Source organism: Rhinoraja longicauda, chromosome 22 (genome assembly GCF_053455715.1).
Source record: "Rhinoraja longicauda isolate Sanriku21f chromosome 22, sRhiLon1.1, whole genome shotgun sequence".
In the NCBI taxonomy this organism is placed as follows: domain Eukaryota; kingdom Metazoa; phylum Chordata; class Chondrichthyes; order Rajiformes; family Arhynchobatidae; genus Rhinoraja; species Rhinoraja longicauda.
The window spans coordinates 32540659-32561567 of record NC_135974.1 but is presented as its reverse complement, the minus strand read 5'-3'; the positions used below and the strand labels follow the sequence as shown (position 1 = coordinate 32561567).

At 40.7% G+C, this 20909-nt stretch overlaps 1 protein-coding gene across 1 annotated transcript in view; it reads right to left on the bottom strand.

The window, feature by feature from the left end:
* The window catches only part of LOC144604535 (brefeldin A-inhibited guanine nucleotide-exchange protein 2-like), a 66720-nt gene that overhangs the window by 21406 nt on the left and 24405 nt on the right, over positions 1 to 20909 (bottom strand). The window contains exons 11-24 of the mRNA XM_078419048.1: positions 19960 to 20059; positions 18812 to 18951; positions 17622 to 17730; positions 16940 to 17141; positions 14669 to 14780; positions 13573 to 13778; positions 13370 to 13454; positions 12013 to 12184; positions 9693 to 9844; positions 9084 to 9212; positions 7744 to 7902; positions 5311 to 5452; positions 3876 to 3969; positions 1017 to 1057 (exon numbers count right to left, since the gene is read on the bottom strand). Of these exons, the coding sequence (XP_078275174.1) occupies positions 1017 to 1057; positions 3876 to 3969; positions 5311 to 5452; positions 7744 to 7902; positions 9084 to 9212; positions 9693 to 9844; positions 12013 to 12184; positions 13370 to 13454; positions 13573 to 13778; positions 14669 to 14780; positions 16940 to 17141; positions 17622 to 17730; positions 18812 to 18951; positions 19960 to 20059 (1843 nt within the window). The remainder of the gene's footprint in view (positions 1 to 1016; positions 1058 to 3875; positions 3970 to 5310; positions 5453 to 7743; positions 7903 to 9083; positions 9213 to 9692; positions 9845 to 12012; positions 12185 to 13369; positions 13455 to 13572; positions 13779 to 14668; positions 14781 to 16939; positions 17142 to 17621; positions 17731 to 18811; positions 18952 to 19959; positions 20060 to 20909) is intronic.

Sequence of the window (20909 nt, the reverse complement as noted above, 5' to 3'; positions counted from 1 at the left end):
TAAGAAAATAAACAAGGAGGTGGTATCAAATTATTTAGATTTGGTTGGTAGATACAAAATGCTGGAGTAACTCAGCGGGTCAGGCAGCATCTCATGAGAGAAGGAATGGGTGATGTTTTGGGTCGAGACTTTTCTGAAGGGTCCCGACCCGAAACATCACTCATTCCTTCTCTCCTGAGATGCTGCCTGACCCACTGAGTTACTCCAGCATTTTGAGTCGACCTACGATTTAAACCAGCATCTGCATTTTTTTCCCTATAGATTTGGTTGGTGTTGGTTAAAGAAATATGATATTACTGGGAAAATTGCTTGCCATCATCAACAAATATTCTGGAAATGTTCTGCTGATCTTGTATTGAATGCACTACAATCATGATTCTGTCCATGTAAATCGACTTGGCTTGTTCAATTATCTATTCATATACAGGTAATTCTGCTCTAATGCAAAATCTTATCCAAAATAGACCATAGCCGGCAAAGTTGCACATGTGCCGTGATCAAGTGCCCAAGATTAAAACAGAATTTAATTCTTGCCACCGACTGGTGGAGAACCAGGAACTAGTACAAGATGAATGGCTCACAGAAGCATGGCAATGTAGCACATTCCTTATTGAGTTGCAATTCGTGACAATCAAATCCCTCAGCATGCATGATAAATAACTTTCACATCATGAACAGGAAACTTGAGTCTCCATGGTGACACAATGTATACACTGGAATCCTCAATGCTCCAGTCCTTGATGGATGCACAGTGAGAGAACGTAGAACAGTACAGCACAGGAACAAGCCGTTCAGTTCTCATCGTCTGCGAGGCCAATACATTAACACAAGCGGGGCATTTAACCGTTGGAACCGCATTTATGAATAATTGAATTATTATTTTCTGCAGGAAAAAAAACTTCCGATCTAAGTGGGTCAAGAAGCAACTGTGGAGGTAAGGGGATCGATGGTCAATATTCTGGGTTGAGGTCCTGCATCATAATTAGCACAAACAGAATGAGCAATGAGAAACCTACCAATAGCATTTCCATCCAATCTTGTTGATCCAGTGAATATCCTTCAATACAAACAGCACAGGGAAACATAACTGGTCACTGCATAATATGCTACATTAAACCACAAACTGCAGAGCAAAACATTAGGACGGGGTGCATTTTAGAGAAAAAAAAGCTCAGGACTTTCATCGGCCTGCTCGGCTCGGCTCGACCCTGGGACTTTCCATCGCCCGGTGGGGGCTTCAAGGGGTTGGGAGCCTCGATCACCTCGTGGCGCCACGGGAGAAGAACGAGGAGGAGATAAGACTTTGCCTTCCATCACAGTGAGGGTATGCCTAGAGCAATCACTGTGATGGCTGTTTTGTGTAAAAAATTGTATCTGTGTGTCTTGTGTTCTTTAATGTCTACTGCTGGACCCTGACGTGAGAGGACGCTGGCGTTGATTATTCGCCGCTTTTCCGTCAGGATAGTTTGTCTGTTTGTCTGTTTGTTTCTATGTTAATTGTATTTGTAAAGCGCTTTGTGCATGTGTTAAGGCGCTATATAAAATAAATATATTATTATTATTATTATATATAAAAGTAGGGCGGCACGGTGGCGCAGCGGTAGAGTTGCTGCCTTACAGCGCCAGAGACCCGTGTTCGATCCTGACTACGGGTGCTGACTGTACAGAGTTTGTACGTTCTCCCTGTGACCAAGTGGGTTTTCTCTGGGTGCTCCGCTTTTCCCCCACACTTCTCAGACGTACAGGTTTGTAGGTTAATTGGATTCGGTAAAATTGTAAATTGTCCCTAGTGTGTAGGATAATGTTAATGTACGGGGTGATCGCTGGTCGGCGCGGACACAGTGGGCCAAAGGGCCCGTTTCCACGCTGTATCTCTAAAGTCTAAACAAGCAAAGTGCACATCGGTATGAATTAGGCATAACCAAAAGTTCCACCCTGAGATTGCTCCTGTGGCTTCACATCATTGATACTGTATATGGAACAAGAGTGGATGCTGATGTTTTACAGCGGTCTCTCTTTTCAAGCACTCGAGCTTCAAACCAAAATTCATTACTGGGATATGAAGCTACCAATCCATTTTGTCAGAATCTCAGCAATCAGCATTGAGCAGAATTAAGGCAAATGGCTTTTCCTTCTCTCCAGAGATGCTGCCCGTCCCACTGAGTTACCCCAGCATTTTGTGTCTACCTTCAAATGGCTTTAAATTCACACGTCCATTTCGAGTGACGACAGAATCACTGGAGTGCTACTTATTAAAATTTCATACACAGAATATTTTGCAAATTGTCTTTCATAGTTTGCAATGATAAGGGAGGGATTTGGTATACTTAACTGAGGAATGTTCTATCATGACACTGTGTGCCTGAAATGAAACCTTCTTCACTCTCCAATTGAAAAAACAAACCCAATGATTGTCGTTATGAATAATTGGTGTTTGGAAAATCGAAAATGTAAATGGAAAATGACAGATGCGTGGAAATTTAGGTAAAGCACAATTGCTGCGTCTTAAAAGTGAGAGGGTAGAAAGGGGTACAAATTTCTGGACTGGGTCCCATGAGCTTGGGAATCACTTTGAAGTGCTATTGAGCTGAATTGTGCATTCAGACAGCTATCGTGGTTTGATCTCCACTACATCTGCATTTCCCTCACATACACACACAATTTAAATGTACAAATCTGAGAATTTCTGTAGGTCAAATCACAATGTATCTGATCTTCTGCCATGCCATTAAATTCGACATTTTCTTCCGCAGCAGAATAATGGCGTGCTGAATGCAAGATAAACAATTACTTGTCTGCTTTACCCTGAAAGCAAAACACGACCCTTCATTTGATGGGGTTAACTAACCAGTGGTAAAAAGCAATCAAAGTTAATTGTTTGAATTATTTTCATTTGCTAGTGCTATAATGCGCTTTCAATGATTACGATTTCAAATTCTAATAGCATATATTTTGACATTTTTAATTTTTTGTCAAATGTCATATAATTAAGAAAGTTGATGTGTTTGACTATTGGAAGCATTTTAAAAACTGTTCTGTTAGAAGTAGTTCTGGAAAACTGTAGGAAAGATGTCAAGCTGGAAAGGGTACAGCGAAGGTTTACGAGGATGTTGCCAGGACTTGAGGGTCTGAGTTGTAGGGAGATGTTGAGTAGGCTGGGACTATATTCCTTGGAATGCAGGAGGATGAGGGGTGATCTTATGGAGGTGTATAAAATCCTGAGAGGAATAGATCGGGTAGATGCACAGAGTCTCTTGCCCAGAGTAGGTGAATCGAGGACCAGAGGACATACGTTTAAGGTGAAGGGGAAAAGATTTAATAGGAATCTGAGGGAACTTTTTCATACAAAGGGTGGTGGGTGTATGGAACGAGTTGCCAGAGGAGGTAGTTGGGGCTGCGACTACGCCAACGTTTAAGAAACAGTTACACAGATACATGGATAGGACAGGTTTGGAGGGATTAGGGTCAAACGCAGGCAGGTGGGACTAGTGCAGATGGGGCATGTTGGCCAGTGTGGGCAAATTGGACCGAAGGGCCTGTTTGTATGTTGTATGACTCTATAACTTCAGGATTGGGATCTGAAACGTACTTATCACTCAGAGCATTGCCTCTCTTGTCTGTAGCATTCCAGGTGAAAGAATCAGCTTGATTTAGTCTCAGCACCAAGAAACTATATCCCGACTGCTGGGAACTGTGGTTGCTGTACGTGGGCAGTGGGCTGGATCAAGGTCCATCCAATCCCTTGTGTGATTTCACTCACAGATGGCAATATAACAAAAATGACATGTTGTGGAGTTCTGAGGACCAGTGCATGACAACTCTGCGTCAAAAATTTGAAAATGAACTTAAAAGATTATATAAACTAATGTTTTTACCGGTCAACAGCAACTACGACACTCTGAGAGCTGGTCTCTCCCACAGACTCCTGAATGCTGGCAATCTGCTTTTTATCCGCATTGCCAAAGGTACCTGGAATCCCAAAATAAAACACGGTTACCCAAATCACCATTCATGCAAATATAAAAGAGGGGAGGAGAACGTTCCAAATCATTTCATAATCAGTCAGAAGGGCAAATATTGGCCATTTTTCCAATTTCTCATTTTCAGGCAAGGTATGCATTTACATTCCTATTAAGCTTATTTCAATCATTTTTTTTCCCCCAATTAAAAATGACATATTTACTATAATTTGATTATTGTCTGAAGAAAGGTCTTGACCCGAAAAGTCACCCATTCCTTCTCTCCCGAGATGCTGCCTGACCCGCTGAGTTACTCCAGCATTTTGTGTTCACCTTCGATTGAAACCAGCATCTGCAGTTTTTCTCCTACACATTTTGCAACATTCATTCATGGCATTCATCACAAGACTCATAAGGACCAAATGACCACAAGACTTAGGAGCAGTATTACGGCATTTGACCCATTGTGACTGCTCTGCCATTCAATCATAGCTGATCTCCCCTTCCATCTCTCCTGCCTTTACCATTCAGAAACCTATCAAACTCTGCTTTAAAATACCCAATGACATGGCTTCCATTAAATTCCTATTAGCACACTGCATGAAACTATTGAGTTCAATACAAAGTGATGAATTCTATTATGCAAAAACTGGACAGCAAAGCAGAATTATAAACAATTCAATCAATAACTTAAGCAACACTCCAACTTGGCAGTTTTACAACGTATGAGTCGCTCCTGCACATTTGATGGAGAGTCCCTTCTTTCCCACTTCCAAATACAGCCTAAATTTCAAAGAGGAATTGCCTCGTTGTAAGTGATATTCTGCCTGCATTACTTCTTAAATCTAACATTACGGACCAACAAGGTTTGATGCATTCAAAATATTAATTTCTCTTTGTGATAATGTACTTACCACTTCAAGCAAAATAATTGTTTTATGTAAAATGGAAAAAATAACATGAAACGAGGTTACTCCCTTCTGACTCTTTTTTGAAGTTATATAGTTAGAAACTGGAAATATATAATTTTTTTAAATCCCCAGCAATACCAAATCACAATTTAAAGCATTAATCAATCTTTATTTGCAACTTATCAGCTACTTATAAACATTTGAACTATCTATACAGTACAGGTGCTCCCCGGCTTACGATGTTTCGACTTGCGATAATCCGACTTTGCGATGGTGCAAACGGCAGTGGCCCGTAGCGAGCCGCCGCTCGCTTCCGGCCACGTGATCGCGTGTATTACAACGCGTTTCGACTTGCAATACTTCCGGTTTCTGATGGGTTTTTCGGAACGGAACCCCATCGGAAGCTGAGGAGCACCTGCACCGGAAAAAAAAATGCTTACTCAGTCCTAAGAATTCTTCTCCTCCAGTTTCAGAGCTTCCAGTGAACCCGTCTCTGGCACGCAGAGAACCAGAAATATATTTTGTTTTCACTCCTGTACCTATTAGCTGTGCCAGCTCCAGCTGGCTAATGCATTTCAGGATCTAAAAACAGAAGATTGGAGCTTAAAATAATGATGATTTAATTGCAATATTTACAAAAAAATATTAAGTGAATATTAGTTTTAAAGACATTTTTCATGTTTCATATTTTTTATATACAGCGCAAAAGCAGACCTTTCGCCCACACTGTCTGTGCCTAACATGATGCTAGGTTAAACTAAATTCCTCTGCCTGCATGAGATTCAGATCTCTCCAGTCCCTGCATATCCATGTACCTACCCAATAGCCTCTCAAATGCCACTATTATATCTGTTTCCATATCACCCCTGGCAGCGGTTTCCAGGCACCCATCATTCTGTGTTTAAATTTTTTTTTCCCTCATATCTCCTTTAAACCTTGCCTCTCACCTCCATTTTTGATTTTTCCATCCTGGGGAAAAAGGTTGTAACTGTCTACCCTATCGATGCTTCTCATAGTTTTATCTACCTCTATCAGGTCTCCCCTCAATCTCCAATGTTCCAGAGAAAACAATCTGTGAGCCCCATCTCCCCTTATAGCTAATACCTTCTAATGCAGGTGGCATTCCGGTAAGCCTTTCCTGCTCCCTCTCCAAAGCCTCTACATCCTTCCTGCCATGGTGAACTGCACAAAATACTCCAACAAAGTCCTATAAAGCTGCACATGAGAATCTGAAGTGGACTTGTGCAAGAAAACTATTCTTGGTTGTAATTTGAAGCAGCTCATCTGAGAATGAAAGCCATGAATGTTTTGAAGTCAAGTATGATATTGGATAGGTTCCATTATTCTATTTTTGAAATTTGAAAACTTAGTTTCAAAGCTTGAGATGGAAAAACAGATCTTGTACTGAAGTTATTTCTCCAATCAAGTTGAAATACTGCAAGGTCCCATTAAATCCAAACGTTGGCTGACTCAAGTTCCGCGTTTATGAATGCATCATGCTTTTGAAGATCAATAAACAGTGAACTTTGAACACAAGTTGAGATAAATGTTGAATGAAGACAATGGGTATTTGATATATAACAACAAATATCCAGCCTGCATCAATGAAGCAAAAGAAAATCGATGTTGCATTTTAGGATTGTTCTCTCCTTGTTTTTAATGTTTTGGTTTGAGTAATGCAGACTGTAAAGCCTTGAGACTTTCACGGTTGACCAATATATTTTTAAACAAGATGTTCAAGGTCATTTGAGAACTACAACAGCATAACACATTTCTGACATGCTCTGTCTCTCCATAGACTGTTAATCTCTGAAATATAGTCAAGCTTTTGTCAACTGTCTTGTTATGTTCAGGAGATAACTAAATGACTCAATCACTCTTTGAAGCTTGAAACCAATTCAAGGACTAAGGTGCAGGTGCTTGTTGAAACTAGGAAAATAGTCTCCATATAAAAATGAACCTTTTGTCACACAAACGGAATACATGACGAAACCTCAATTACTCCCACATATGCCTGGTGATAATCTAATTATATTTCAATGGTATTCAGTAATGCAGGAGACCTTGAACCTTACTGCAGCTGACTTTTAAATCCCTTAATCACTGGGGCCGTCATTATAAAAATAACAAGATATGAAGTTGGCAGTACTTCATGCAACCAATAACTGAGAATATATTCAAATAAAATTAATTTCCTGCATATTAAATAACCATTACACCATCGTCCAATGATATTTTACCTCTGTTGTTTATGGCATTTCATGTGACCACTATTTCACCTTTAGTCCTCTTTACACCTGACAAGACTTCACATTTCATTCAATAATTGCTAAATAATTGTAGCTTTTATACATAATTGTAATTGTATACATTCTCATCCCGATATCTCTCCAGTGAATCTGAATTCCAGATTTTCCATGGCTCCGATAGTTCACAAAAAACGTTGCAATTGACTCAGTGGGACATAACGTGCTGGAGTAGCTCAGCAGGTCAGGCAGTATCTCTGGAGAGACGACTTATTGTTCAATGTGTGCCTAATTATCACCTTGTCCAATATTCACACACAAAATCAAAGTCCCGTTTCCTTTGCTTAAAAGCATTTTTGCACCCGAATGTCTGCCGCCAATGATATGAAGGGTTTTGGGGGTAAGAATATAATGGGAGAAAAAGTTACAAGTCTGGAATATATTTTATGAATTTGAAATGAAGACAAAGATTGAATGCAAAAATTTAATAATAATAATAATAATAATAATATATTCCTTTATTCGTCCCACACCGGGGAAATTTCACTTAATGGATCTTTATTTCTACTCATTGAACGAAAACATGTAATTGAAGGAAATAAAAATGCAGACCCTCACAACATTTACCTCATGCCAGGAATTTCCAAGGTAGTTCCCATCGGTGTGGGCCACAGTAATAAGAGTCTTAATGGTATCTATGTTCTTTTGTTTCATTTCTGTGATGCCAGAACTCGCTGTCAATAATGTAAAGCGGGCCAGAGCTTGCACATAAGCATCTCTCTCAATCTACAAGAATAAGCGAGTGGACATTTTAGTTTACTTTGAACACAGAGCCAGGCATGCAAAAACGATTGAAGTACATTGAATTCACAAACATCTATCCCACGTTAATGAAAGTCATTTTTTCTGCATGATCAAGATTAACATCCTACCCATCCATGAAGAACCATAATTTCACATTGGTAAAAACAAAGACTATCAACATTTACTGTCACTGAGCACAATCTCCTCCAGCTCACTGTCCCAGCATGAAACAAGCTATTTGATTCAGACAATTTTAACCCAACATTCACCATTACAAAATAACTCGACTATCTCCATCCAAGTAATGGGGCCTGGATCTAAACCACCTATGCAACAATGTAGTATTGTTAAAACATTCATCTATGCATACATTACCTCTGGGCTCTACTCTTCTAATGATATACTGACCGGCCGGTCTCTTATTCCACCCTCCCTAAACTAGAATTTAACCCAAAATTAGAAACCCAGGCTATAGGAATAGGAAACCAGATGGATTGTAAAGGCAAGCCAAACAAAAGTCAAGTATGAATTTAAGTTAAGTACGAATTAAACAAAATGGCAATCTACCTATCCCAAGCCAATTTAGTTTTAGAGATACAGCGTGGAAACAGCCCTTCAGGCCACCCAGTCCACAACAACCACCCCCACACTAATTCCATACTAGACATTAGGGACAATTTACAGAAACCAATTAACCTAGAAACGTGCATGCCTTTGCGATGTGGGAGGAAAGCAGAGCACCCGGAGGAAACCCACTTGGCCACAGGGAGAACGTACAAACTTCATACAGACAGCACCCATACCCTGGTCTCTGGCACTGTAAGGCAGCAACTCTACCGCTGCACCATGTGCTGCCCGTTGATATGAAGGGACTTGGGGTAAAAACAAGTCCATGGAGTTAGCTTTCTACCCAACACCCCTATGCTCTCTAAGCATCCTACATTTAAGGAAATCCAAAGCTAATCCCATTGTATTGCTCTCACCATGCCTCATCTCTAACAACCTGTCTGAACAGGTATTACTTGACACCCAATGCCTGGATGCTTGGAAGAAATAACTTTTTGGATTAAAAACATTATGCAAAATTTTGTACAAAGTCCAAAGAACAAATCTATAATTCTAAGACAACATAGTAATGGAGCAGTGGGCATGAAAATACATACCTGCATCCCAAAGATGCATGCTATCCTAATTGCGCAGCGGATGCCTTCTAAGCAAAGGAAAGCCACATCTGGATCATCACAGTCTTGTAAGCCAACACTGAACGCTGCTAATAATGGTGTCCATGCCAACTGCAAATACGAACATTTAGCTCATGAGCAATTACTGTTCTTCACAATATTTAACTCATCACCTCAAAGCAAGGTGATGGGACAATTTGTCTACAATGAGACAAGTAATATTTAAAGTTATGGTAAAATAAACTATTTTACAAAGAACTATGGCAACTCCACAGGTCAGGCAGTATCTCTGATGAACATGAACAGGTGACAGGGTTTGAAGCACGGTCCCAACCCAAAATGTCACCTGTTCATGTTCTCCCGAGATGCTGCCTGACCCGCTGAGTCCAACACTTTGTGTCCTTTTGGGTAAACTAGCATCTGCAGTTCCTTGTGTCCGCTTCCGCATGTATTCAACGTTACTAGTTACAATTTTCTGTAGAATTGCTTGCAAGCCCATCAGCCATGACACTTTGTAATGGAGTCACTCTGGTAATATTCCCAGTTATGTCAAAGGGGAAAAACTGATTCCACATTTGGCGAACAGCTTACTTTAAACATTGGTCTGACGTGCTCAAGGTGTGTTGCGCTGGTAAACGGCGCTTGTGCATGGCTTACTGCTTCCATCAAGACCTTCGCAGTTTTTGCCATTTGTTCCATCTCAAGATTATACAGGAGTTTTCTCTGTTTCTCGGTAGCTACACCTACGAACCAAGATGACAGAAATCAGCACTCTTTTTTTGGTATCAATTAAATGTATTCTATATAAAGTAGCATTGTACAAGGCATTAATCAATTCAAAGGAAATAATTATCAGTTGACGATAATTTTAAAACTCATGCTATCCAAATCCCTTAATTGAACCATCTTTGATGCAACTAGCATTGTTAATATCATGACTGCAATTTTTTGCAAGCATTCATAGGAGATATACAAAGATGAAATGAAACAGTTTACTCTTTTTCAACATGTTCCGCATGTACAGTGATAAATACATACATTAAAGAACAACCAGTCTATTTCACACTCCCCAACTCATGACCTTCAAAGCTTTCATTGCTGCCGAGAAATTGCCTCAGAGCTTGCAATTATAACTATCCAGATCTTGAGGCTCACGTATTTAAATAATTAAAGATGACTTATGAAACAAATTCCATTTTAGGTAACTTCAATCACTTGATTCATACATTATTAATCTCCAATGGATAAAGTCTCATTCCAATGCACTGATCTTCAATAGTTCAGACAACAGCAACTCTGAGACACTTGTGCCGTATCTACGAGTATCCAATATTTTGATAAAACAATATAAAGATCTTGAATTTAGCAGGAAATTGGGAAAGAAAATAGGATTGATTAAGGAGATTTGGTACGTCGACAAATACTCTGTCGAACCCCTACAGGCGTATGGTAGAGAACACATCAAAACCGGGTGGCGCTTCAATGGCAGCCTCGCCTGCAGTCTGTCTGTCCTTTTCTTGTTATTTTTGTTGTGTTTAAAAAGTATGTGTTAATGTTCTGTGGTTTGTTTAATGTGGGGGGTGGGCGGGGGGGTCAGGGGAAACTTTTTCTCGATCTCTTACCTTGCTGGAGATGCGATTGTTTTCCGGATCATATATCCGCTCTGTGACCTAACATCGTGGAGCTGGAGGCCTTGCTCGGGGCTGACTTTGAGCCTCACCGCGGGGCATGGACTTACCATCGGAGCCGATTCCTGGCCTGGGATCGACGCTCCAACCGCGGCCTGCGGACTTTAACATCAAGGAGCTCGCAGTCTCGGGTAGAGACTGACGTCGGGAAGCTCCAAAAGCCGCACGACGTTCGACTAGCCCCAGCCCGGGGTAAATCGCCCGGGGTAGATCGCCCGGGGCAGGGGGGGCTGAGATTCCCCCCGAGGCAGGAGCTTGATTGCCCCGACAAGGAAGGCCCGCCACCGGCTACGGGAGCACGAGATCGTCCCGTCAATGGAAGGTTAGAGGCCCCCAACCGCTGGAGGACAAAGAATGGAGAGATTGAACTTTTTTTCGCCTTCCATCACAGTGAGGAATGTGGAGGAGTCACTGTGGTGAATGTTCATGTTAAAATGTACTTTGTGTGTATTGGTATGACTGTATGGCAAATGAAATTCCTCGTATGTTGCAAAACATACTTGGCTAATAATCAAAGTATGAGTATGATTATGATTATTAACTGGTTGCATCACGGCATGGTTCAGCAACACGAATGCCAGGAACAAAAGAGTTGGTGAACACTGCCTGACCTCCCCACTATCGCATGGATCTACAAGAGACGCTATCTCAACAAGGCAGCCAGCATCGTCAATGATCCGCAACACCCTGTCCACGCACTCATTGCACTACTGCCATCGGGAAGAAGGTACAGGTGTTGGAAATCGTAATGTCCACATTCAGGAACAGCTTGTTCCTAACAACCATCAGGTTACTGAAACTTCAACTAAACTCCAAACTACCTGGGTTGCACTCGGGCTTATGGGCTTTATTTTGTCTTGGCACTATATTGTTTTGTTTTAATTTATTGATTTTTTTTTGTTTTGTGTATTACATTATCTGTTGTGTTTACAAACCTGCAAGTCAGTGTTTCATTGTCCTGTTTCAGTAAATATATAATAAAACACTCTTGAACATACATCCTCCATGCACACGTAATAGAACACATTGAAAAAGATGCTTCACGGAATGCAGATCCAGCATAACATGGAACATCAGCTCAGAACCAGAAATAATATTTACAAGATTTATCAATGATTATGAAGTACAATTGTCTTTTTGGACGTAAACTATAAAATGCATTGAATGCCACATTAACAAGCACTGTCGACTGAAACGACTGTAGTTAAACATGTCTGACTTACTTGGTTTTACGGATTTTGGTGTCATTGAAAACTCTTTTGTCTGTTTCAATGTAATTTTCTTGCCTGCAATCTCATCATAAATGGAAGACAAGTAGTCTCCTGGCAGATCTTTGCTGTCGTGGATCCCACGATTCATCTTAATGTATTGTTCTTTGGTCATTTTGATCTTTATCTGTTCAACGTATAAAATAATTTGAACCTTGCAATAACGCCTCAAGTGACTGAAATTTTATTTGGTTTTCGAAACAAGGAGACTAAATAAATTTTTTAACTATTAGTAGTGGAGCAAAAACATTCATTCCAGTCAACCTTGGCTTGGTGGGTTCACTGTCAAGTCAGTAGGAAGTGAGCTCAGGCCCCATTCCAGAGTCTTGGACACAATCTTGGAATACGTTTTAATGCAGCTCAGAGGGAATGATGCCATTATCTGAATGAGAAATTAAACCAAGACTCCACCAAAGTAGATGGCATTATCCAAAAGAAAGCTAGGGCAGTTCTTCCATTGTCATAGCCACACCATAGTTTTATTTTACCTCATCATTCTTCTCACAGCTGCATAAAGTCATAAAAAGACAAACAGCATGAAAAAGGGCCCTCCAGTCAACTTGTTTATGCCTACCAAGATGCCCCATCTACGATAGGACCAACTGCTCGTGTTTGGCCCATGTCCCTCTAAACCTTTCCTATCCATGTACTTATCCAAATGTCGTTTAAATGTTGTTCTCGTAACTGCCTCAACTACCACTTCTGGCTGCTCGTTTTATGTACCCACCACCCTTTGTGTGCAAAAGGTTCCCCTCAGGATCCTATTAAATCTTTTTCCCTCTCACCCTAAACCCATGTCCTCTGGTTCTTGATTCCCCATACTCTGGACAAAAGACTGCACTTGGAAGATCTTGAAACAGCACTGCAAATTATGTCTATTCTCAATCAGTTGCTACATTTATGTGCATTGATATGGCCCAATTTGCAATAACTAGCATTCATACTGTGAACTGATGTTTGGCCGCAACAAAAAGAGTCCGTTCCAAATTTATCGAGGAGGCGCTAAATGTCCGAAGAGGGGTCGTGAACCAAAACGTCACCTATAACTTCTCTCCAGAGATGCTGCCTGACCCGCTGAGTTACTCCAACACTTTTCTGTCTATCTGCAGTCCTTGTTTGTACACCTGCATTTTATCGTTGTGTGCACCAAAACTGCCAAGTTGGGATTAGGTGGCTTGCAAAATAATAAAGAATGCAAATCCCAAGTCAGCGTGAACACTGACTGCTTTAATTTACATTCCTGAGAAAATTCATAAGTGATATCATCAATACAAATATTCCAGCTACAGGACTTTCTCTTGAAGCTCATTACCTGACGGCTGTGCAAATCCGTGGTCAGCATTATGATAGAGTAGGCCAGAACATACGCGGTATCAGCACTTGTAAACAGAGTCTGTCTGGGTGGGGTGGGAAGATGCAAAAGGTGCACAACTTAATGAAATAGATGCTTAAAACTTTAAAGTACAGTTCAACAAAAAAACAACCCCTTTTAAAATATTGAGATTTCTGAATTACCCTTGATTGCACTCCAAATATCTAGCTGCAAATTTTTCCATGAGCCGGTCGATTTTCTGCGCTTCCCCAGGCAGGCGAAACCCTTCCAGAAATATTCGAAGCGCTGACACAAAGTCCTTGTCGCAGAAATCCAGCTGGTCAACGTAAGCGTACATCACCTCTTTGTTGAACTTGTTGTTCTCTCCCACGAACTCACCCACTTGGTTCTGTCAAAAGATGCCAAGTTATTCAGCTAAATACAAAATGTATTAGGCAGGACATTCATTTAACTGGAAAGGCACCAGGTAACACAAAACTGGTGAGCCCGTTTAAAAAAAATTCAGAATGATTCTAAAATTATGCCAACAAGGGAGTAAGGTAAAATAAATATTCCAGGATATTCAGGCGGCACGATGGCGCAGCAGTAGAGTTGCTGCCTTACAGCGCCAGAGACCCGGGTTCGATCCTAACTACGGGTGCTGTCTGTACAGAGTTTGTACGTTCGCCCCGTGACCTGCGTGGGTTTTCTCTGGTATCACCGGTTTCCTCCCACACTCCAAAGACGTACAGGTTTGTAGGTTAATTGGCTTGATATAATTGTAAATTGTCCCATGTGTAGGATAGTGTTAGCGTATAGGCATCGCTGGTCGGCACGGACTCGGTGGGCCGAAGAACCTGCTTCCACGCTATGCCTCTAAACTACACTACATAATAGACCTAACTACTGGACATGGATGTACTTGGGAGGGTGGGGAGTGTCATTATCATACAAGCCAAGTTTGAACTCCACCAACTCTTAATTAAATGACATAACTGTTGCTAAATCAACATGCATTTCTGTTCATAGGCACAGAATATAAACATCTCTGAAGTGGAGTTTGAAGATTCTAACCAGGTGATATTTTTGATTAAGTTGGAATGAATAGAAACAGTAGCCTAAAAATTCTTCTTGGGAAAGCAAATATCCTTAGTCTCAAGATCTTCTAAAATAATTAATAATTAAGAATGGCGAACACATTAAATTTGTTGGAAAGGAAACTCCCTTGAATTCTTTATTAAAACACTGTCAAAAATAACTGGTTATGATAAAAACATTCATATGTTAAACACATCTCACCGAATCTAATCTTTCTTCTTGTAGAAAAAACTGTGCAATGTCTTCAGCTGTTGTGCCCAACATTCCTTGCTCCTGCAAGTACAGTATACCTCTCTTTGGTTTCCTGTTAAATCTGATGACAAGATTTGAATTAGAGCGATTTCTATAATTAATGCATTTTGCTTAATATAAGAGAATCAGATCTGAACAGTTAGCCCAAATGACAGCATGTCCATGGTGCTTCAGGATAACATGGCTGGTTAATTTACAAGTTGCTGCCAAGCAATTTAAGTGCATGCAATACACTTTATTCTGTAGAGGTAGCAGCAGATTGAGCTACACTTGAGAAATTAGATTCCCCTGAAGCCAATGTAGTCCATTTAGTATTTACAACTGATATGCAGTGCAGATCAGATCAGGTGGGTTTACACGTTACATTCCTGTATAAGGGGCACCCCTTCATCAGAGTTGTGTTATGCTGAATCTGCCTTTGTGGCTGGGGATCAGGGGAGGGAATGAGGAAAGAAGGGCTTTACAATGTTCAAGGAAACTACTTGCTTGCACTCCAGTGAAAAGTTGATACTTTGAAGTAAAATGTGCAGGAATATTAACTTAAATTGTGTACAACAATGATCCCCTCAAACTACATTCACACAGGCTAAGAAATCAATAAGTTATAAAAAAAAACAAATGCAACAAACCAATTTGTTTGCGGTTAAGAAAACAAAACTGCATAAATTCCAGTAAGAAATTAAGCTCACTATTTCTCATACCGTCACAAATAATATATTTACAATATTAATCTGCAGAGCAAAGTTAAAATGATAAATTGTCATTTAAAGTTGACGCGTTTAGACCCAGAATTGATTAAAGGGACGAGTTTAGAATCTGCTGGGAACAACAATGAAGGTTATGGTGATTTAAAAAGGGTCATTTTATTTTACCAAAAGGAAGATTTGAAAACAAAATCATTAGTCCAAGAAAATAGGGAACCAGAATGTAGATTGAAGACAACCTTTAATGAAGTAGTGCCACATAGCCTGGCTATGCTGGCAAGTGAAGCTCATTAGATTTTACACTGTAGGTGTGTGGGTGCATCTGGTTCTCACCATTCATTGTTTGTCGAGGGACTAACGGCACAAACACCATTAGTCTCTCAACAAACAATGGTGAGAACCATTATTATACACTAATTACACGATCAGTTTCGCTGAAGAGAATTACACCTCAAATGAGCCACTCAGTCAACCTGACTCTATTTAGCACTATCCTTTTGAGAATGTAAAAATACAAAGCTAAACGAGATCAGAATTTTCTGAAAACTTGACAGCGAATTAAACTCTGATAATCTGACGATCCAATAGTACATGAATCCCAATCGTCCGGCATCTGGCTCAGGGATGCTGACTCCAGCAGTTCCCCCAAAACACTGAGCCCCCGATTCCTGTTCTCCCTTTAAACTGAGGAAAGGGCCAGACCCAAAACGTTGCCTGTCCATTCCCTCCTTGTACGCTGCACGACCCACTGAGTTCCTCCAGCAATTTCTATTTTGCTCTCTTTAAGCCCATCTGGTTTTGTCTCTTATGACCCTTTGAAACTTAGTAGGCTCAGTGGATAGTTTATTTTAAAAGGGCACAAATTGCTGGAGTAACTCTGCGGGTCAGGCAGCATCTCTGGAGAACATGGATAGTTGATGTTTTGGGTCGGGACTCTTCTTCAGAAGTTTATTATACTACAGCACTCAGTGACGCTGATTAATGTGATTTGCAAGATAATTCAACTCCCAGAAGCTATGTTAAATGACCACTTGCCAATCACATTGTTTAATTGAATTCTTAGCCATGATGTGAGAGATGTGATAAATTAACTATGCACAGACGACTCTTTCTTTCTAATGTTCTCAGCATTAGCAGCAAATTAGATACTGAGACTCTAGAAACAAGGAACTGCAAATGCTGGTTTACCAAAAAGGCACAACGTGCTGGAGTAACTCAGTGGGTCAGGAAGTATCTCTGGAAAACATGGATAGGTGACGTTTTGGGTTGGCACCCTACTTCTGCAGAAGGGTTCTGACCTAAAATGTCACCTATCCATGTTCTCTGGGGATGCTGCCTGACCCACTGAGTTACTCCAGCACTTTGTCATTTTTTAGTTACTGTGATTCCTGTTTATAAACTCGAGTGTTCCTGTCAGCAACATAATGCGCAGTGGCTAAGATATTTGTCGATGTGATAATACACAAAACTGAGCGTGGTAAATATTGTACTGATATGTTCATATTTGATAACTCACAAATGTATTCCTTGTTCTATTATATCCTTCTGTTGCTTCAGGACTTCAAATTGTTCAGGATCATCGGCTGCTGATATTTGAGCACTGACGCTCCCAACACCAGACGACACTGTGGAGTCAAAGGAATTTATGCTCCCTCGTCTTCGCGCTGCCTCTGCTCGCTTGCTTTCACTGTTGTCTTGCTCGGGCGGCTTCTCTTGCCCTGCACATGTAATGAAAGCAAAGCATATTTCAGCTGCTGCCAATGGACAGCTTCAGTTTTGAAGTTGTAAACCTGACTCAGAAAATGTATTTGGTTTAGTTTAGAGATGAAGCATGGAAACAGGCCCTTCAGCCCACTGAGTTCACGCCAACTATCAATCACCTGTTCACACAAGTTCTATGTTATCCCATTTTCACAACGACATACTAGGGGCAATTTATAGAGGCCAATTAACCCACAGACCCGGACTTCTTTGGAATATGGGAGGAGAGCGAAGCACTCGGAGGAAACTCACGCAGTCACAGGGAGAACGTGCAAACTCCACATGGGCAGCACCCGAGGTCAGGATCAAACCCAGATCTCTGGTGCTGTATGGCAGCAGCTCTACCAGCTACACCACTGGCAGCAAATACAATTGTATATTTCAGAAAAGTGTCATTATTGGGTAGAAAGTCCATAATCAATCATTTATAAACTCACCGAGATTGGACTGCAAATTTGGATTTATGTACAAATCTTTACTCCATTCCACCATGCATTTTAGGATGGAAACCAAACATTCTAATCCTTTCTTTCTAAGACTCAGTTCCTAGAAAGTAAATAAGTAACATCAGCTCAGGTCGATATACAGGTACATTTTAAAAACAAATGGAAACTAAGAAAATTAGGAAACATGAATGAATTTGTTCGCTTTATACTTGCTCAGAATATTTAGGTTTAAAATATCAAATATTTTACTTAAAAGAAAAAAAAAATCTTCAAAAAGTATTCCTTTAAGAGTTCCATTATCAGAAACCCTGTCTATCTTCTCTGCATGAGGTTTGAAGGATATATGTCCAGATGCAACCCTTTCTTCTGAATACGGCATTTATTCCTCAGCTATTACTCAGCAAAAGCTCAACCAAACACTTGCTCAAGATTTTGCAAAAATATTTTAAATCTTGGTATGTACAGAAGAAATGCAAGATTTAATGGCTAAAAACTGTAGTTCCAATCATAACTTGTTACTTCCTGAACAACAAAATGCCCACTATGTTTTGTCCCTTTGGCATTTCATATGTGTACAATCCTCATCAGAAGATAGCAGAATTTAGGAAAGTCCTATTTTGATATTGTCCTTTATTATGTGGAAAAATTAATTAGCCCAGGCAAGAATCTATACTTCCCTATGGAATTAAGCAGAATATGCTTTGACATCTGTGCCTGCTGATTGGGATTATGGCATGTGTGTAAATTTTATCAATGATCAGACTTCATCTCCCCCTCCCATTCCCAGTCTGACCTTTCTGTAATGGGCCTCCTCCAGTGCCATAGTGAGGCCCATCGGAAATTGGAGGAACAGCACCTCATATTTCGCCTGGGCAGCTTGCAACCCAGTGGTATGAACATTGACTTCTCCAACTTTAGATAGTTCCTCTGTCCCTCTCTTCCCCTCCCCCTTCCCAGATCTCCCACTGTCTTCCTGTCTCCACCTATATCCTTCCTTTGTCCCGCCCCCCTGACATCAGTCTGAAGAAGGGTCTCGACCCGAAACGTCACCCATTCCTTCTCTCCTGAGATGCTGCCTGACCTGCTGAGTTACTCCAGCATTTTGTGAATAAATACCTTCGATTTGTACCAGCATCTGCAGTTATTTTCTTATATCAGACAATAAAATGAAGTAAGTTTACCTGTAGGGGTGTCATCCCCAACTCTTGTCCACTTCGTCCCTGTGCTATTTTTGACAAGTCATTTACAAGGCGCGCAAATATATTTGCAGCATTTAAATCACAGTCATAGTTCACATAAATATCGACAACACATTGAGCATCTGTAATACAAAAAAAAAAGGGAAGTTAACCTTTATTTTTCTCACACACTACTATTTCCCCATGTTGTGCTTTTTATTTTGGAAACCAACTCTCAAAACCAAATACAGACGTGGGGAGGGGCACCGAGAACAAAGATGGATCCTGGTGGGGGGGGGGGGGGGTGCTGCCTAGAACAGAGTGTCAGGAGGGAGGGGGAGGCAGGGGGGGAGAAGGACGAGGGACCATCGCGACTAGATTGACTACTTTTGTAACTTTGTCGGCGCCCTTTACGTGTCGACTCTTTGCATACATGTGAATTGTCATACAAAACAAAGAATTTTACTGTACCAAGTACATTTGACAATAAAGTATCAATCAATCAACTAAGTTGTCAAAAAAATGCACATTTAATTTAAATAGTCACTTCAGTTCTATATTTTAAATAACAAATGTAAACATTCAGAATCAAGGAACAGGTCGATTATAGAAACAACGAACTGCAGTTGCTGGTTTATACCAAAGATAGACACAAAGACCTGGAGTAACTCAGCGCGTCAGGCAGCACCTCTGGAGTAAGTGGATGGGTAACGATGGGTGGAAAAGGATGGGTATATTGCAATGTAACAACTCGAGAGGCACACCATGGATAATTGCCAACTGATATTTAAAGTCTAAAGGAGTTGGATTTAGATTCTGTTTCTTTCAAACAAGGCAAAAATTTAAAGTGGCCTAATTAAAATATTTGTTGATATAAAAACATATTCGTCCTTCCTAAGGTAATCATTTAATTTTCTTTCAAGTGACGAACTAGAAATAAGAGAAAGGACTATTTTATTACATGTACAGTATATTGGGCCATGTGACAACTTACTTTTAAAGTGAGGACAATATTTAAATAAAGATTGTGGGTAACCTACAAGGCTTGTACACAATTACACCATATACATTTTCAAGTACAGCAAATTAAACTTGAAACGCTGGTTTCAACACAAACTAGAACCCAAAGTTGGAAAGAGTACGATACAAACCTGCACAAATTCTGGTCAGAGTCTGAATGACCATCCACTTATGCTCAAAGGTACTCGAGGATGTCTCCAAAATATTCAGAAAGATTTCTTTGAAGAAAACCTAATCGAAGGAAGAGAACAGAAGTTAATCCTTGCAGTTCCTAAAGCCATGCAAAAATTATTTTGAAAGTCATCAACATTTTTATTCGGCTAACTAAATAATTGATCATGCAATGGACCAAAATACAATGCATAGACACACAGCAAATCTTTAGACAATAGACAATAGACAATAGACAATAGGTGCAGGAGTAGGCCATTCAGCCCTTCGAGCCAGCACCGCCATTCAATGCGATCATGGCTGATCACTCAATCAGTACCCCGTTCCTGCCTTCTCCCCATACCCCCTCACTCCGCTATCCTCAAGAGCTCTATCCAGCTCTCTCTTGAAAGCATCCAACGAACTGGCCTCCACTGCCTTCTGAGGCAGAGAATTCCACACCTTCACCACCCTCTGACTGAAAAAGTTCTTCCTCATCTCCGTTCTAAATGGCCTACCCCTTATTCTCAAACTGTGGCCCCTTGTTCTGGACTCCCCTAACATTGGGAACATGTTATCTGCCTCTAATGTGTCCAATCCCCTAATTATCTTATATGTTTCAATAAGATCCCCCCTCATCCTTCTAAATTCCAGTGTATACAAGCCCAATCGCTCCAGCCTTTCAACATACGACAGTCCCGCCATTCCGGGAATTAACCTAGTGAACCTACGCTGCACGCCCTCCATAGCAAGAATATCCTTCCTCAAATTTGGAGACCAAAACTGCACACAGTACTCCAGGTGCGGTCTCACCAGGGCCCGGTACAACTGTAGAAGGACCTCTTTGCTCCTATACTCAACTCCTCTTGTTACGAAGGCCAACATTCCATTGGCTTTCTTCACTGCCTGCTGTACCTGCATGCTTCCTTTC